General features: G+C 47.5%; 1 protein-coding gene and 1 long non-coding RNA gene across 2 annotated transcripts; both read left to right on the top strand.

The window, feature by feature from the left end:
• The first annotated feature begins 65 nt into the window (after positions 1–65).
• LOC310644729 lies at positions 66–5,731 on the top strand. Its single transcript, XR_014493364.1, has 3 exons — positions 66–222; positions 5,109–5,165; positions 5,697–5,731. It is a non-coding gene; the product is annotated as an uncharacterized lncRNA (long non-coding RNA).
• Positions 5,732–6,879: 1,148 nt separating this feature from the next.
• On the top strand, positions 6,880–18,516 carry RELB (RELB proto-oncogene, NF-kB subunit). Its single transcript, XM_083369236.1, has 9 exons — positions 6,880–7,407; positions 8,223–8,380; positions 9,532–9,623; positions 10,463–10,594; positions 12,086–12,190; positions 12,617–12,832; positions 13,296–13,364; positions 14,138–14,215; positions 15,525–18,516. Exons 1-9 carry the CDS (start codon positions 7,000–7,002, stop codon positions 15,869–15,871), a joined length of 1,605 nt encoding a protein of 534 aa, XP_083225362.1. The 5' UTR covers positions 6,880–6,999; the 3' UTR covers positions 15,872–18,516.
• The last annotated feature ends 897 nt before the right edge of the window (positions 18,517–19,413 follow it).

Genomic DNA, 19,413 nt, shown 5'->3' with positions numbered 1-19,413 from the left:
AGAACTTTTTTCTTTTCTTTTTTCTCTCTTTTTTTTTAAAAAAAAAAGGGAAGCGAAGAAGAAGAAAAAGATTTAAAAAAAAAAAACTTAACGATCTTCGGCGCTGCGGGGATTGTGGGCTCCCTCCGGGGGCGATGAGCAGCCTGGGACGGAGCCGGCGGCCGCAGCCGGAGCCGGAGCGAAAGCAGCCGGAGCCGAGGATGCTGCATTCTTCTCTCGGAGGTAGGTGGAGGGGTGGCCGAGAGAGAAAGTGGCCGGGCTGCGGGGGTGGCCGGAGCTGGGCTCAGCGCCACGCTGGCTCCTCCGGGCTGGGAAGAGGCAGCCGGGCCTGGGCAACGGGTGAGGGTCCCTCTCTCCCCCACCCCCCCCCCCCCCCCCGCTCGTGCTTATTTTTATTTATTTTTATTTTTATTTTATTTCCATTTATATCCCACCCTTCTCCGAAGACTCAGGGCGGCTTACAAACTTAGCAATAGCCTTCATTCTATGTCTATGCCTGCTTATTAGGGCTTTCACACACTCCCCAAGCGGCATTATTACAAAGTCAGCTTAATTGCCCCCAACAATCTGGGTCCTCATTTTACCTACCTGGGAAGGATGGAAGGCTGAGTCAACCTTGAGCCTGGTGGGACTCGAACCTGCGCTAATTGCAGGCAGCTGGTGTTACTTAAGGAGGCATTAGCCCACTTCTCTACCAAGGCTCCTTATCTTTCCCTGCCTCCGAAAATGCAAGCAGTTTCCCTTTGCAGTCCTCGACTTACAACGGTTCATTTAATGACCGCTCAAAGGGAGAACGGCACTGGAAGAAGGGACTCGAGGGCTGGTTTTTTGCGTTTAACGACCGTTGCGGTGTCTTTCCCCTCCCCCACGGACAGGTGGTCAAAACTTCAGAGGCTTGGCCACTGCTTTGTATTTACCGCGGTTGCAGCCTCCCCTGCGATCCCCTTTTGCGCCCTTCTGACAAAGTCAAAGGGGGGTGGGGTGGGGGAAGACGGGTTCACTTAACGACGGACTCACTAGCTAGCCCAAACTGGGGCAGTGATCCGCTTAACAGCGGTGGCCAGGAAGGGAGCAAGAGGGGGCAAAACTCATTTAAGAAACGTCTCCCTTAGCATCATAAATTTTGGGCTCAGCTGTGGTCGTAATCAGTGGGACGGCTTGCCTCCAGAAGTTGTGGGTGGTCCAACCCTGGAGGTTTTTAAGAGGACAAGTTGGACAAACCCCTTGCCTGCGATGGCAGAGGGTTTCTTTCCTCCGAGGAGGTCCCTTCTAGCTCTGTTCTCATTTCCAAGAATTGCCTTGTTTTCCTCGGCTGGGTTTTGCAGGTGAGCGTTGCCACAGGAGAAGGGGCTTCTTAGGCGGTCCTCCCACCCTCACCCCGTCATTTGGAAATAAATGGTTGCAAAAGAAGATTGGGCTATTTTTCTAGCTTCACTTTCCACCTGTGTTCGCTTGTGAACGAGGAATATTAAAAGTTTGCCGGTATTCAGTGGTAGCCTCTGCTCCTGGGTGGGCTATATAAAATGAGAGCGATCCCCCCCCATACGAGCACTGAAGATATTGCCTAGTTTGGTAATGAAACATCTGTAAGAAAGCCACCAAGCTCGGAGAGTACCAATGAACCTCACACTCCTCCTCCTCCTCCTCCTCCTCCTCCTCCTCCTCTTCCTCCTCTCCACAAACCTCACTCCCTTCTAGCACTGATGACATTACTTAGTTTGGTAAAGAAACATCTGCAAGAAAGCCACCAAGCTTAGGGAACACCAAGGATCCTACAGTCCTCCTGCTCCTCCTCCTGCTCCTCCTCCTCCTCCTCCCCCCCACAAACCCCACTCCCTTCTAGCAGTGATCATGTTACCTAGTTGGGTAATGAAAGGTCTGCAAGAAATCAACTAAGCGCAGAAAGCACCAGGGACCCCAAACTCCTCCTTCCTTCCTCCCTCCCTCCTCCCTTCTTTTCCTCTATGCTGCAAATCCCATTCCATCCTAGCACTGATGATGTTGCCTAGTTTGATAATGAAAGGTCTGCAAGAGAACAAGCACAGAGAGCACCCAGGGCCCCGTAGGACTTGCTTTCTTTACTGAATTTCTCCTTTTACAATACCTTTGGACTGCCTTGAGCCAAAGACGCGGAGTGACGTACAACAAAGTGTGTGTATGTGTGTCAGGGAAAGGGAGAGAGGTTATAACAGTGGGATATATAAATTACAAAATCGTGGAGTCTTTGGTGCTCTCTGAGCTTGGCTGTTTTCTTGCAGAGAGCATCAAGGACCCTACAGTTCCACTCCTAGCTACAAATATTCTCCTGTCTTGGTTAAATCACATCATTTATTGATTCCTTTCCATCTTGCTGCCGCCATTCTCTTCTTCTTCCTGTGACAAACGGGTTGGAAGGAAGACTCTGGAATTGGTTTTCCTGCTACCCGGATCCAGCAAATGGGTGTGTGGTTTTAGGAAACCTGTTTCTTGCTATTTTTGTATATTGAGTATTTGTACTGTGTTTAACTGGAATTGTTGTTGCAAGCCCTGAGAGAGTTGTCGGAGTGGACCATCTATGCCAATAATAAAAGATGCATGAATGTTGGAGTCTGGGCTTGCTCCAACTCCAGTTAATGGGCTTTGAATGAGTTTTAATGAAAAAGCAATTTATATCCTCAGCAAAGTCACTCACTCCACCTCAAATACAAACCAGGGCTGAGTTCACAAACTACAGAAGGGTAAAAATGTGTTTTCATCTATTACTGATAGTCCTCAACTTACGACCACAACTTGAAACCCGAATTTCCAGTCCTAAGCAAGGCGGCGGTCAAGTGAATTTTGCCCCATTTAACGGCTTTTCTTGTCACGGTTACTAAATGAATCACTGCAGTGGTTAAGTTAGTAACACGGTTGTTAAGTGAATCCGGCTTCCCCATGGACTTGGCTTGTCAGAAGGTCGCAAAAGAGGATCATGTGACACACACACACACACACACACACCGGGACGCTGCGACCGTCATAAATATGAGCCAGTTGACTTAATTTTAAGGAGATATTGCAAGGGTCGTAAGTGTGAAAAACGGTTATACATCACTTTTTTTTCCAGCACCATTGTAACTTTGAATGGCCACAAAGCAAACTCTTGTAAGTCAAGGACTACCTGAATTTACAACAGCTTGCAACCATGTATTTACTGAACTGTTAGAAGTTACAAGTGCACTGGAAAAAGTAACCTATGAGTGGTCCTCACACTAAACAACCGTTGCAATATCCCCAGGGTCATGGGATTAAAATTTGGGCACTTGTATGATGGGCACATAGGGACGCGGTGGCTCAGTGGGTTAGGACGCTGAGCTTGTCGATCTGAAGGTCGGCAGTTTGGCGGGTCGAATCCCGAGTGCCGCGTAACAGAGTGAGCGCCTGTTACTCGTCCCAGCTTCTGCCAACCTAGCAGTTGGAAAGCACGTAAAAATGCAAATAGGGACCACTCCGGTGGGAAGGTAACAGCGTTCCGTGCGCCTTTGGCGTCTAGTCATGCCGGCCACGTGAGCACGGAGACGTCCTCAGACAAGTGCTGGCTCTTCGGCTTTGAAACGGAGATGAGCACCGGCCCCTAGAGTCGGAAACAACTAGCACACATGTGCGGGGGAACCTTTACGTTTACCTTTATGATGGGCACATGTATGATGGTTGCGTTGTCCCAGGGTCCCGTGATCCCCATTTCCTTCTGACAAGCAAAGTCAAAGAGCGTCAGGTATGTTCGCTGCCTTGAGTTATTTATAAAAACAATAAAGGCGTGATATAAATCAGAGGCCCCCAACCTTTTGGGCACCAGAAACCGCTTCCGTGGAGAAAGGTTTTTCCGTGGACCGGAAAGTGCGTGGTTTTGCATGCTGCCTGCATCCCACAGATGGGGCTTTGCTTGTCTGTGCGGACCGGTTGCTGGCATGCTGTGGCCCGATACCGGTCCACGGACTGGGCGTTGGGGACCCCTGGACTAGAAGACCACCAAGGTGCCTTCCGACTCTTATTCTGTACCCTTGTTTTTGAATTCTGATTACGAGGGCCCCAGAGATCTAGCTAGCCTCAGTTGCATTGTGTCTCATTTTGTTTTTAGTTCTTTTGCGTTGCTGGCATGTTGTGGCCCGCTACTGGTCCACGGATCGGGGGTTGGGGACCACTGATCTAGGCCGGGTCTCCTGTTTCAGCAGGGGGTTGGACTAGAAGACCTCTAAGGTCCCTTCCAACTTTGTTGCTCTGTATTCTGATGGGGATGGACTGGAAGACCTCTAAGGCACCTCCCAACTCTTATTACTCTCTTCTGGAATCCCATGCCTTTTTTAAAAAAAATTCCATTTATATCCCGCCCTTCTCCAAAGACTCAGGGCGGCTTACAAGCTTAGCAGTAGCCTTCATTCTATGTATATGCCTGCTTATTAGGGCTTTCACACACACACCCCAAGCGGCATTATTTACAAAGTCAGCTTATTGCCCCCAACAATCTGGGTCCTCATTTTACCTACCTGGGAAGGATGGAAGGCTGAGTCAACCTTGAGCCTGGTGGGACTCGAACCTGCACTAATTGCAGGCAGCTGGTGGTACTGAAGGAGGCATTAGCCCACTGCTCCACCAAGGCGCCTTAGCAGAGTCCCAAAGACACGCTGAGATACTTCGGTGATTTAGCACAGAGGTCCCCGACCTTTTGGGCACCAGGGACTGGTTTCGTGGAGAGAGGTTTTTCCACGGACTGGAGAGTACGTGGTTTCGTGTGCTGCCTGCATCCCACGGATGGGGCTATCCTTGTTTGTGCGGACCGGTTGCTGGCATTCCGTGGTCCGGTACCAGTTCACAGACCAGGGATTGGGGACCCCTGATATAAATGAATAAATACATGACAAAGGTCTCATTTTGGCACAGGCTGTCGGATGAATCTGCAGAGAGTCAGACAAATTCAGAAAGTTGATTTTATAAAGTAAATTATAGCTAGCCAAAGGTGAGCTTCTCATTTAATTTACGCCTGATTTGTGAGGGGGAATCCAGATTGCAGGATGGAATTGTGGGGACGGGAAGAACGCCTGCGGCATCTTGCTCTGTTTTATTCTTATTTTTTTCCTTGGGTTTTTTCACAGGCACCCTGCTTGCAGCTTCTGACTTATCCACGATGCAGCCGACCGGAGAGACTTCTGGTAAAGATTTTCGGCGTCTTGCTTTGAAAGGCAGTCCTCGGCTTATAACCACAACTGAGCCCCAAATTTATGTTGTTAAGTGAAACATTTTTTTAAAGGGAGTTTTACCCCCATTTGACAACCTTGCTTGTCACAGTTGTTAAGTGAATCACTGCAGTTGTTAAGTCAGTAACACGGTTGTTAAGTGAATCTGGCCTCCCCTACTGACTTTGCCAGTCATAAGCTTGCAAAAGGGGATCGCGTGATCCCCCCCCCCCCCGGCACACTGCGACCATCATAAATATGAGTCAGTTGCCGAGTGCCTGAATTTTGATCCCCGGACCGTGTGGTCGCTGCAAAAGTCGTAACACTGAAAAAAAGGTCATAAGTCACCTTTTTCAGTTTGGTCACTAAACGAACTTGTAAGTTAAGGACCAGCCAAATTCAAGTCTTGCCAACGGCTGAGCTAAATGAGAAGCTGGTGTGGGTGCTTGCAAACATAAGGAATATGCAGTACCTCGTATAATAATATTTCCCTTTTTTCTTTTGCAGATGAACTAGGTAAGTACCTGGGGGTTAAAGAGGGGTGCTGCCAAGGACAGGTAAGGAGATTATTCTTCACCTAACTGAGCTATTAGTTTGAGGCTTGAAGCTCCACCTTTTCTTTCTGCTTTTACTCTGCATCTCCATGAAAGGGCATATATACATATATACACACATACACATACACACACATATGTATGTGTATATGTATATATGTCTGTGCATATGTATATATATACATACATATACACATACATGTACATATATGTATACATATACATACATACACACACATATACAGTATATAATGTAGGTAAAGGTAAAGGTTCCCCCGCACATGCGTGCTAGTCGTTTCTGACTCTAGGGACCGGTGCTCATCTCCGTTTCAAAGCCGAAGAGCCAGCGCTTGTCCGAGGACGTCTCCGTGGTCATGTGGCCGGCATGACTAGACGCCAAAGGCGCACGGAACGCTGTTACCTTCTCACCGTAGTGGTCCCTATTTTTCTACTTGCATTTTTACGTGCTTTTGAACTGCTAGGTTGGCAGAAGCTGGGACGAGTAACAGGCGCTCGCTCTGCTATGCGGCACTCGGGATTCGACCCGCCAAACTGCCGACCTTCTGATCTGTATATATATGTACATATACATACACACACACACACACACACACACACACACACAACCTTGGTGTTTTTCTCGCAGACGTTTCGTGACGGAACTATGCGACTTCATCAGTGCTTCCTTAAATTGTGGGGTCCTTGGTACTCTCTGAGCTTGGTGGTTTTCTTCCAGACGTTTCATGACCAAACTCGGTAACATCATCAGGGCTAGGTGATAATGCTAGCATTGATGATGTTACCTAGTTGGGTCAAGAAACATCTGCAAGAAAACCACCAAGCTCAGATGCCACCAAAGGACTCCACAATTCAGGAAACATTGGTTAAACAAGCTATGGGTGCTGGATGTGGTCTCCACTAAACCATCCTATGGGTTTTTTGTGTTTTTTTTGCTTGCTTAGCAAGTTGTCTGAACCTGATAAGTTGTGGTTTCCAAGCCACGATTTATGGGGAGTCAGCTAATTTGCCACTTAGCCAACAAAGCAGAGCTTGGACGAACGAGTTGGTCCCAACTGCTGGCCCAGCCTTTCTCTTCTCTTCCTCTTCCTCTTTCTCTTCCTCTTCTTCTTCTAGCAATCATAGATGAGTTGATTAAAGAAGATGGTTTTGGTGAGGAGCCAGGATCCGTCCGGGCCTCTCTGAACGGGCCAGCCAAGCTGATTCCCAGAAGCACCGACTTCACCCCCTCAGGCGAGATGCAGATAGCTGGAGGGATGAGCCTCTTGCAGAACGGGCTGGAGCCTTTCGGGGTCTCAGGCCCCCCCACCCCAAGTTCCCCCCGAGATTCCTTCCCCTCCCAGCTGTCCCACAGCCTCAATAATTTGTCCTTGCGGTCCCAGCTGATCTCCAGGGGGCTGCCCCCCCTTCCCCTGCCCCCCAGCCAGGACTTGGATGCTCCTTGGTCAGATCCCGGTCCTTCGGGGTGCCCCAGGGGGGCCCCAGAGCCCCTGGAGGATGCCATGCGAGACCCCCCCGAGCTGGTGATCATCGAGCAACCTAAGCAGCGAGGGATGCGCTTCCGGTACCAGTGCGAAGGACGGTCCGCAGGGAGCATTCTGGGCGAAGGGAGCAGCGAGACGAACAAAACGCTGCCCACCATTGAGGTGAGCGGCATGGGGAGGGGGGTGGAGTTAAAGGGCAAGCTCCGTCCATGGGGGAGGGGCTTAGAATGGAGAAGCCATTCTGAATCCAGGTGTGCCCTCCAGGTGTTGGGATAAGGTGGATTGCAAGTTGACTGGGAGCGTCTACTTTTCCTCTGGGGACTGATGGATAAACAGAAAACAGCCACAAAAACGCTGTTTTTATAAACTGCCGTATTTCCCCCCAAATGAGACCCAGCTGGAAAATAAGCCCAAGCATGATTTTTTGCAGGATGTTCATAATATAAGCCCTACCCCAAAAATAAGCCCCAGTTGAAATTGTCAGCAGTTTACAGAGCCAGCCTGTTGCCCCCAACAATTTGGGTCCTCATTTTACTGACCTCGGAAGGATGGAAGGCTGAGTCAACCTTGAGCCGGTCAGGATCGAACGCCAGGCTATGGGCAGAGTTTGCCTGCAATACTGTATTCTAACCACTTCACCACCACAGAAGGAAGGAAGGAAGGAAGGAAGGAAGGAAGGAAGGAAGGAAGGAAGGAAGGAAGGTCAATAGTACTTAGACTTATATACCGCTTCACAGTGCTTTACAGCCCTCTGTAAGCGGTTTACCGAGTCAGCCTCTTGCCCCCAACCATCCGGGTCCTCATTTTACCAACCTGGGAAGGATGGAAGGCTGAGTCAACCTTGAGCCGGTCAGGATAGAACTGCTGGCTGTAGGCAGAGTTAGCCTGCAATGCTGCCTTCTAAACCATTGCGCCACCACGGATAGTCTTGAACTTTTCTTGGGGGTGGCATCTGACACACCAGGTTGTTTCTCCAGCTGCAGAACTTTGAGGGCATCCCAGAAGTGAAAGTGACGGCTTGCTTGGTCTGGAAGGACTGGCCTTATCGGATCCACCCCCACAGCCTGGTAGGGAAGGACTGCAACAACGGGCTGTGCGAAGTGATCCTGAAGCCTCGAATCAATGCCAGGCACAGGTATCACCCTGTCTTTGGGGTGGAGGGTTTGGGGTTTTGAAATGATGATGACCATTGATTTTGGGGCCTTCACACCGTTGAGGTATACCCAATAGTATGCCACTGGCCATACCCAAATCCGGCAAGCGTCCTTCATATGTTTTAGTCTCCAGGCCTTTAATCATCTTAGTTGCTCTTCTTTGTACTTTTTCCAAAGATGTTGAGACTTTGGAAAAAGTGCAGAGAAGCGCAACTAAGATGATTAAAGGCCTGGAGACTAAAACATATGAAGGATGCTTGCCGGATTTGGGTATGGCCAGTCTAGAGAAAAGAAGGACTAGGGTGGGGGACATGATAGCAGCATTCCAGTATTTGAAAGGCTGCCACAAGGAGGAGGGGCTCAAGCTATGCTCCAAAGCCCCTGAAGGCAGGACAAGAAGCAACGGATGGAAACTCATCTAGGAGGAAAGCAACCTGGAATTAAGGAGGAATTTCCATCTGTTACTTGTTGTCCTGCCTTCAATGCTTTGGAGAGAGCTTGACTCCTTCTTCTTTGTGGCAGCCCCTGAGATGTTGGAACACTGCTATGTCTCACTTAACAGTGGAAATTTTGGATTCGATTGTCGTAATTCAAGAACTTACAAAAGGATTTTGCAAGTTCCTTCCTTTCATCATGGACTTTCTGTTTTCTCATATCCTGGACCGAAACTGCTTCAACTTCTCCTCCCAGGATGCTGCTGTAGGGCAATTGCATGCCAAAATAACAACATTCAAAGAAAATTATTCCCCCCACCCGCGCCATCGCTCTGCTAAATACCTAACACAGCACTAGCTTAGGCCCAAAGATATTTACCCGTGCACAGGTAGTAGGGCTGTATTGCTGTTGTCCTCCTCGTTTTCTCATCTTATCCATCTTCTCATCTTTTTTCATCTTCTCATCTTTCCTACCACCATCTCCTATTGGTATCTTACGGTGTATCGCTTGTTGTTTGTATCTTAATGATTTATGACGTTAGCTTACAATTTACGATCTATGACTTATCATTTGCTTGTTTGCACCCTGAGAGCTTGTGCGCCAGAGACCCAGTTCCTTTGTGTCCAATCACACTTGGCCAATAAAGAATATTCTGATATTCTAATCTAATATTTCTAACTGTCCTCTGCTTTGATAGCTTTAACAACCTCGGGATCCAGTGCGTGAAGAAGAAAGACATAGAGGAAGCCATTGAGAAAAAGCTACAACTTGGAATTGACCCTTTCAAAGGTGAGAAGAAGAGCTCGCTCTGCCCTAAAAGTAGCCTTGAGAAGCAAAGTGGGAGAAAGCAATGAAGTCCTCAACTTATGACCAATTGTGTAGCATCTGTTCCAAGTTATGACCTACCTGAAAAAGGCAAGTCCCTCTTTGAGGGAGATGGATGGTACAGAAATGTGGAAATAAATAAATACATACATATTCCTTTTCCTGGTCTCAAATAATGTCACTATGTACACACACAAACAAACACACACACACAATACAACAACCCAAACTCAGGTGTTTTACACAAGCATCTCAGCAGTGGTAGTTCCAAGCAGGATCCTTAATTCACAACAATAACAAATTTTTTGATTTCGCCTAGGCCAGGGGTAGGCAACCTTGGCTCTTTAATGACTCATGGACTTCAACTCCCAGAATTCCTGAGCCATCATGACTCAGCTTGGAAACCTCTCCCTTTCCCCTCAGCATGGCTGGCTCAGGAATTCTGGGAGTTGAAGTCCACCAGTCATAAAGAGGCCTAGGCCTAGGCCAGAGGTAGGCAACCTTGGCTCTTTTATGACTTGTGGACTTCAACTCCCAGAATTCCTGAGCCAACATGGCTCAGCTTGGAAACCTCTCTCTTTCCCCTCAGCATGGCTGGCTCAGGAATTCTGGGAGTTGAAGTCCACGAGTCCTAAAAGAGCCAAGGTTGCCTACCCCTGGCCTAGGATGTGCTGAATGAATTCCAGGTTAAAAACCACTGTCCTGGGCCCTGATTTTGTTTTTTTCTGTATGGATACTACATACGAGTATTCTGCTGTCTGCTATGCTTGGTCCACCTATCCTCTCTTGCTCTTTCTGTGTAGCTGGTTCACTGAAGAATCATCAAGAGGTTGACATGAACGTGGTCCGGATCTGTTTCCAGGCTTCTTACCAGGACTCTATGGGGAAAACATGGCACCTGAATCCTGTCCTCTCAGAAGCCATCTTTGACAAAAGTAGGTAGAGTTTAAAGAGAAGGAAGAGGCCAAGGTTGATTTCAGGGGAAACGGAAGGAAGGAAGGAAGGAAGGAAGGAAGGAAGGAAGGAAGGAAGGAAGGAAGGAAGGAAGGAAGGAAGGAAAAGAGGGAGGGGGAGGAAAGGAAGGGAAGAAGGAAGGAAGGAAGGAAGGAAAAAGGGAGGAGGAAAGAGAGGGAGGGAGGGAAGAAGGAAGGAAGAAAAAGAAGGAAGGAAGAAAGGAAAAGAGGGAGGGTGAGAGGGAGAGGGAGGGAGGGAGGAAGGAAGGAAGGAAGGAAAGAAGGAAGGAAGGAAGGAAAAGAGGGAGGGGAGGAAAAGGAGGGAGGGGGAAGGAGACAGGAAAGAAGGAAGGAAGGAAAGAACTTATGGCAAGTTATAGGTACATTTTGAGGATGTCAGACATTAGGAAGGCAATGCTGTTTGCGTTGCTATTTATTGTTTTGGGGGAGTTCTGATGTTGTTGGGGTTATTTTTTTTGCAGAGCTGTATGTTCCCTTAAAAAGAACAAAACCCGCCAGGAAATGTGGTATAAGAAAGGGCTGTTTTTAGTGATTTGGTTTTGAAACGGAAAGCAATGAAAGAAAACTGCAGTGAAAATAGCCTTTTTCTTTCTAGTGAAAAACGTGCTCTGAGAAGCCCCCGCCAAGGCTGGCGGTCAATTAAAAAAAAGAAACTTTATGCATCATTACACAATTTTTCACTGTTGTCCTTCCCTGTCACCCCTTGAAGTGACCTACGCATTAGGATAGGTTTTGTTGCCCCCTGGGTGTACTTGGGGGTCTGTACTGAAGTCTGTGCAGGGTTTTCTGCAAACCAACGTTTCTCTGACATGGGTCCAGTTGAGGATTGGTTTGTGTGTGTGTGTTTGTGTGTGTGTGTGTGTTTGTGTTTACGTGTGGTGAGTCACTCACAAGGACCAAAGCTTGTGAGTGTTTTCAGGCTGGAGCCAATTTCCGGAACTTCTCTCTCTTTCCAAAATGGAGAACGGAGAGGGACGGATTCCTTGAGGACGTCTCAAAGGGGTTTTTCCAAGAGGCAACTGTATTATTTTTTCCTTGGGGGAAGAAGAAGATATTTCACTTCTCATCGAAGAAGCTTCATCCATTCGGGCTGGAGGGAGGCGGCGAGGATGGAAGGGTTAGTTTGGACATCATCCAGCCCGAACGGATGAAGCTTCTCCGAGGAGAAGCGGAACGTCTTCAAGGAAAAAACAAAACAAAACAAAGGAAGTCCAGTTTCCCGAAAGCAACTTTGAGAAAACCAGGTCCTGGATGACTGAGAGTCTCCATAGATATTTTCCTGAGGATGGGCTCCAGCACGACTCTGAAAGCTCGGAAGATTAAATCTCTGGTCCCAGTGACCGACTCAGATTGTAACGTTATCCTGGGACACATATATTTGTCTTCATCGACTTACGCAAAGCACGGGGGGGGGGGGAACAACCTTAATTCCTTCGCTTTCTCTCTGCACAGAATCCACAAACACATCAGAACTCAAAATCTACCGGATGAACAAAGAACAGGGAAGCTGCACTGGCGGCGAGGAATTTTATTTGCTGTGTGACAAAGTCCAGAAAGGTAATGGGGCTGGGTGGGTGGGGGAAACTCCAGGGATCTTAAATACTCCTTCCCCATTCTACTAATTTGGTCAAATCAGGTCCCCTCTATAGTTCCAGGCACAGAACATGCTGGCTGGGGAGTTCTGGGAGTTGAAGTCCACCCATCTTAAAGCATGCTGGCTGGGGAATGCTGGGAGTTGAAGTCCACCCATCTTCAAGTTGCTGAGCTTGAGAAACACTGTTGTAGCTTTTAAGAGAAAAGCACCTCCAGTGGGAAAGCTCGTCGATAGCTCTTTGCCCTCGTAGCTTTGCTGGCTGAGGAATTCTGGGAGTTGAAGTCCACAAAGCTTGATTTACAGGGCAGCCAAAGAAGGCAGGAGAATTTAGAGTCCTTGAATTTTGGTTCCCAGCCATGCTAATCGTTGCTTCTCCGTCTGCTTTGCAGAAGACATCTCTGTCATTTTCCGGAAAGACGCTTGGGAGGGCAGAGCTGATTTCTCCCAAGCAGACGTCCATCGGCAGATTGCCATTGTCTTCAAGACCCCCCCGTACCAACACCTCGACATTCTGGAGCCCGTGGAAGTGGAGGTGTACCTGCGTCGCTTGACGGACAGTGTTTCCAGCGAACCGTTCCCTTTTACCTACCTGCCCAAAGACACAGGTAAGACAGGAATCGGAGTAGCCGCCTATTACAAGGAATCTTTGACTTACGACCGTTTTCTTTTACTCAAAAGGCGACTGGATTTTTCCTTGAAGACATTTCGCTTCTCATCCAAGAAGCTTCTTTAGTTCTGGCTGAAGGGTGGAGGTTGGAAGGATTTATGTTCCTTGCAGTCATCTGGTTGTTATTACTCTCTCTGAGAGTCATTGAGGCCACTTGGAGGTTTATCTGTACCCTCAGGGTCACCTGAGTAGTGCAGATAGGTGTGGCACCTTCCTGGAACTGCCAAAAGGACTGTGTTGTAAACAGGTGATATCGTATAGATGGCCTTTTTGACCCCTCTTTCAAACCAGCAGGCCTCTTTGTCCAGAATGTGGACAGAATGTGGAAAAAGCACCTTTGGAGTAGCCCTGACCTGGAGTAGTATCTTTCAGAATAAATGTACAGTTCTTTCTTTACACAGATACATACCGGGTCAATAAAAAACGGAAACAAGGTATGCCTGACGTCCTGGAAGAGCTTTCTGGTTCAGGTGTGTATCCTTTGGGGTGAAAACAGTGCCACATTGTGCCGATAGAAATGGGTGGAGATTGTAGCAGATGAGCAGGTGGAGCCCGAGGCAGGAGGGATCAAACACGTCATCAGCCATGAGTCCTTGCGAGCTCGCAAGAGATCTATGTTCAGCCCATCTTGAAGGCCTCTCATATCTCCCGCTCATTTCCCTTGACTGTTAGTTGTCCAGATTCTTGTAGAGAGCTTAAGCTTGTGATAAATCTTTACATTCATTTGAACTGCCTGAATTTCCTGATTTCCCGGGCGCTTGAGAGCAATAACCTGCTCTTGGTTTTTTCTTCTTCTTTGATGTCCAGATCAAATTTTAAACTGCCCAAATGAAGCCACCTTCTTGGCTTTGTCATTGGCCAAAAATACATCATCGTCAGTAGTATCCGACATACCGGCAGATGAGCCAGGCTCCCCACATTCACACATGGTGTTGTTATCCACTAAAAGCCTACGCTTGAGCATATTGGTCTTACGCTTCAAGACTCCAGCCCTGAACCTATTCAGGGTCTTCCAAGTAGTATAACAGAGGTTGGATCCTTCAGCCACATCCTTCTTTAGTGTTATTCCTAGCTTGATGGTCTCCTTCCTCCATCTTTTAATTCGGTTTTGTTCTTGCGTACCCTCAAGAATGTTCGTTCTTGACATAAAGCCGTTCCCAGATCTGAGTGGGCAAGCTTGGGGGATGCCTGGGGAAAGCCTGACCTTGGTGCCCTGACATTAATGTCCTGTTCCCGTCTTCAGATCCTCATGGGATTGACGCAAAAAGGAAGAAGAAGAAGCCTGACTATCTGGATCACTTCAACTTGACACCTTCAGTAGGTCAGTGTGTGACGCCTCACACCCCCCTTGGCCAGCGCATAGTAGGACACTATCTCCTAACCATGTGCATTTCCATTAGCTTCAGATCCCAGAATTCCATAGTCAACATGGCCACGGATGGGAATTCTGGGAACTGAAATCTACATAGTTGGAAGTGGTCACTAGAAAATAGCGCACTAGAAACATCTGAAGACCATTCTCCTGTGCTGAGTTGAAGTCCTGCATGATCCCTAGAAAGAGTCTGACTCATGGGCTGGAGAGGTGTTGGGAAAATCCCAGCCTGACTGGAAGGAGGAGTCAAGCAGGGCACTAGCCTTGAATCTTTGTGCATCCACAAGAGGAATAAGCCTTACTCCCGCTAAGTTCTATAGAAACTTATCTGGTTGTTCCCAAGGGATGGCGGGAGATACTTGTAATATAGGCAGAACATAATAAAGTTGTCACCATGGACCTTCCCCGAGTGGATCTGGTTTCAGGCACAAGCAGGAGAAAATAAACGCCACTGGTGGTCACAGAAATGTCATCAAAGCCTCACCCATATGTTGCATGTAAAAGGGGCTGGTTTTTTTATTGTGTGGTTGCATTGTTTCAGTCAGGGGTGTCAAACTGCCAGCCTGCGGGCCGGTTGCTTCATGCAGAAGGCACGCCCACCCCAGCTCCGGCAATGCAAAAAAAGTCACAATACGTCGCGACAGGTGTGACGCGGTGAGTTTGACACCCGTGGTTTAAGTTAACATCTGAGGTGTGTTGATTCAAAGATTGTTGCCTGTGATACACCGTTTTGCCCAGTTGAAGGTTACAAACAGACAAACAGAAGCGTTTTAGTTCATACAGGTAGTTCTTCACTTACAAGCCTTTGTTCAGTGACTATTCGAAGTCACACTGGCACTGGGAAATGTGATTTACAACCATTTTTCATACTTATGACGATTGCAGCATTCCTGTGATCACATGATCAAAATTCAGGTGCTTGGCAACTGGCATGTACTTATGACGGTTGCAGTGTCCCGGGGTCACGTGATCCCCTTTTGTGACCTCCTGACAAGCAAAGTCAATGGGGAAGCCAGATTCACTTAACAACCGTGTGCCTAACAACTGCAGTGATTCACTTAACAACTGTGGCAAGAAAGGTCATAAAACAGGGCCAAACTCACTTAGCAATGGTCTCCCTTAGCAATGGAAAGTTGGGGCTCAATTGTGGCCGTAAGTCGGCGCTGTGCTGTTGCAGCGCTGATTTCAAGGGGAGGCAAACCGGAATGGCTAAGTGACCTCTGGATTGCTAAACCCTGAATCCTTGTTTCATTTGCAGACTTCTCCCTGCCCTCTCCGGAAGACAGGGGTTTCCTGGCCAGCATGGACCGCATCACTCTGCCGGACCTTTTTGAGGAATTTGGCCGGTTTTCCGGATTTTCACCCTACGGCGGCCCTAGCTTGAGCGACGTGATCCTGCCTTCCGCTACGAACTATGCAGAAAGAGCAGAACAGGAATTCTTGCTTGATGCTTATTCGGTCCACTCGGGCGTCACCGTCCCTCTGGCGTTGCCCGGGGACCCAGAGCCCAACGGTGTGGCAACCTTGGTGGGAAGCAGCATGTTCCCCAGTCAGTACAAAGAGAATGAAGAAGAACTAGAAATGGAGAGCACCGCAGCCGTGTGACAGAAGGGCCGCAGTCTCCATTTTGGACTCAGGAGAAACCAATGAAAGATTTATTTCTGGCTGGCAACTGATGGAGGAAAAAGCTAGTAGTGATCCCTGTGCAAGGAGAAGACGTGAAGAAACAGGAAAAGGGAAGATGATTGCCCTAACTGTGGAATAATGGAAGAGAGACTGCAGAAGTGAGGGGGAAGGACTCCGTGTGCACGTCCCGTTTTCTCTTCTGCGGTTGTCTGCGTATAAAATCGGGGCAAGCGAGAACAGGGTGGATTTTTGAATTCCCGCTAAGCTGCAGGATGGTTTCATTGCGTTTGGCTCCGTGTGATGCATGAACCTAGGCAGAAAAATAATACAGATAGTCCTTGACTTACAACCACAACTGAGGCCAAAATTTCTGTTGCTAAGCGAGACGCTTGTCCAGTGAGTTTGCCCATTTTTATGATCCATAATAATAATAATAATAATAATAATAATAATAATAATAATAATAATAATAAAGTTGGAAGGGACCTTGGAGGTCTTCTAGTCCAACCCCTTGCTCAGGCAGGAAACCCTTTCTTGCCCCAGTTGTTAAGCGAACCCCTGCAGTTAGTAACACAGCTGTTAAGTGAATCTGGCTTCCCATTGACTTTGCTTGTCAGAAGGTTACAAAAGGGGATTGCATGACCCTGGGATAGTGCAACCATGATCAATATGAGTCAGTTGCCAAGCGTCTGAATTTTGATCCTGGGATGCTGCAATGGTCTAAGTGTGAAAATCAGTCACACGTCACTTTTCTCGGTGTTGTTGTAACTTCAAACAGTTGCTAAATGAACTGTTGTAAAGCTGAGGACTATCTGTATTTTAGGGCTTAGCATGATGTCAAAGCACAACTGAGGATGGTTGGTCTCTGACAAGTAGCAATCACACATAGGGTTGTATACCACTTCACAATGCTTTTACAGCCCTCTCTAAGCAGTTTACAGAGTCAGCCTGTTGCCCCTCCAATATTCTGGGTCCTCATTTTTACCGACCTTGGAAGGATGGAAGGCTGAGTTAACCTTGAGCTGGTCAGGATCGAACTGCTGGCAGTGGGCAGAATTAGCCTGCAATGCTGCCTTCTAACCACTGCACCACCATGCTCAGTTATGCATGCCACTTTTTTTGTACAACGTGTGTATCAGTCACGGAACTGTTTCTTAAAATGTGTGTGCGCTCACGTATTAAAAAAACAAACCCATATAAGTGCCTTGGGGCCATGCACAAACGATAGGGTTTCCCCCCCCCACACACACACACATACATCCCCCAGGACAGTTAAATCTAGATCAGTGGTTGAATATTTCTGGACGGTGTCCTCTTTTAACAGTTTCTGCACACATGACCTAAAGGAGAGAAGTGGTTTTACATGTCATGAGGGAATTGCACCGACGGTGCCATGATGTATGTGAGTTATTGTGTGACTATACTGGATGCCTTTGCCTATACGTATTGCCAGATTTAGCTAGTGTGTCACAAGGATAGTTATACAAGGGCCTTTCAGAGGCTGCCACCACATTGTCTTTGCCTGTAAGGGGAGGGCCCTGATACGCCCATTGAGGACCTCAGTTCAAAATAAATGGGGAGTAAATACATATCATCATCACGATGCATGAGACAATATTTTGTTGTGCCTTAACGTACTTCCAAGGAGTCTCTGTATACAGGTAGCCCTTGACTTACCACCACAATTGAGCCCAAAGTTTCCGTCACTAAGCAAGACAAGTGTTGACTGAGTTTTGCCCTGTTATATGACCTTTCTTGCCACAGCTGTTAAGTGAATCACTGCACTTGTTGTAAGTTGTTAAGTGAGTTTGGTTTTCCTGGCTTGTCAGGAGGTTGCAAAAATGATCCCATGACCCCGGGACATTGCAACCGTCGTAACTCTGAACCACTTGCCAAGCATCCGAATTTTGATTACGGGACCATTTGACATGCCGCGATGGTCATATGTGTTAAAAAAAAAAACTTGTCCTAAGTCACTTTTTTCAGTGCCGTTGTAACTTGGAATAGTCACTAAATGAATGTTGTACGTGAAGGACTACCTGTATTGAGTTACACAGACCTAACTCAGGGTTTCAGGGACACTGCAACCATACATAAATGCATGCCCATGGCCAAGAGTCCGAATTTTAAATGCTGAACAGTCACTAATGAATGGTTAGTGACTATTGTGACTATATACATAAAGAAGCAGCAGCTCCGGTGTTAGCCCCATTCCTTTGGTGGCCAAAGTTACAATGGCGCTGAAAAAAGGCAACTTATACAAGATATCCCCAGGTCACATGATCAAAATTTGGGCACTTGGTAACTGGCATGTGTTTACAATGGTTTGCAGAGTCCCGAGGTCCACTCAATGCAGGAAGCCAGATTCATTTAAAGACTGCAGTGATTCGCTTAACAACCATGGCACAAAAAGTTGTAAAACCGGGTGTCACTCACTTAACAAACACCTTGCTTTACAATGGATAGTCTGGTCCCCACTGTGTCGTAAGTCAAGGATTACTTGTACGCATGAATCTGTTTTTATATGGAGTTGAGCCACGAACCTAATCTCTCTGACAGTAGTTTTTCGAAAAACGTTTAAATTGTGTTTTTGAGATTCTTTCTACCTGGGAAAATTACAAAGATTTATCTGATGACTTCTGTGTGCAACGAATCATTCTCTTTGTATTCCTAACTATATTTCTTCCCCTCTCTTCAAAGCAGGGTGTTTTAATTTTGAATGGAGGTGATCTTTTTTTTTTAAAGAGGTTTGGGAAATGGCTTTGGGAAAAACGGAAAAAACCTCCTGTTTTCCCCCCCAGTCTTTCTGGTTTTTTTTTCCAGGCATTCCCAACTCTACTTTATGACCACAATTGAGCCCAACATTTCTGTGGCTAAGTGAGACATTTGTTAAGTGAGTTTTCTTGCCACAGTTGTTAACTTAATCCACCCGGTTGTTAAGTGAACCTGGCTTCCCCCATTGACTTTGCTGATCAGAAGGTTGCAAAAGGGGATCACGTGGTCCCGGGATCCTGCGACCGCCATGAGTCAGTTGTGTCTGAATTTTGGTCACATGACCATGGTGATGTTGCAACAGTCACAAGTGTGAAACACGGCCATAAGTCACTTTTTGCAGTGCCGTTACGATTTCGGTCACTAAATGAATGGCTGTAAGTCAAGGACTGCCTGCATCTGTAGCTCAGGGTTGGATTTTGCATTTTGGAGGTCACAAAAGATGCCAGGCTGGGGAATTCTGGGAGTTGCAGTCCACACATCTTAAATGGCCAAGTTTGACTTAACACACCAGGAAAGCACCAGGTGGGGATATCTGACGTGGTTTCAGACAAACGAATCATTCAGAACAGGACTCAGCCACAGCCAAACTGCCTCACAGGGGGGGCTCGGGATTCGAACCCGCGCGTTAGAACCCGCAGATCGAAGGATGCTTTCTGCGCCTGCGCATCTCTGAACGAGTAGAAGCCCCGCCGCCGCCCCCTTCTTTGCGCCTGACCTGAACTTTCTGAAGGGAGCCAACCCGAGCT

The sequence above is a fragment of the Vipera ursinii genome (genome assembly GCF_947247035.1).
Source record: "Vipera ursinii genome assembly, chromosome: 9".
NCBI lineage: Eukaryota > Metazoa > Chordata > Lepidosauria > Squamata > Viperidae > Vipera > Vipera ursinii.
Note: the sequence above shows the minus strand (reverse complement) of the source record. Positions and strands in the feature narration are given on the sequence as shown.

Excerpts from the sequence above, each read along its gene's own strand:
- RELB (XM_083369236.1), top strand. The coding sequence starts at position 7,000 with ATGCAGATAGCTGGAGGGATGAGCCTCTTGCAGAACGGGCTGGAGCCT. Across the intron at positions 7,408-8,222 it reads AAACGCTGCCCACCATTGAG|CTGCAGAACTTTGAGGGCAT; the intron begins GTGAGCGGCATG and ends TTGTTTCTCCAG. Across the intron at positions 10,595-12,085 it reads AGAAGCCATCTTTGACAAAA|AATCCACAAACACATCAGAA; the intron begins GTAGGTAGAGTT and ends CTCTCTGCACAG.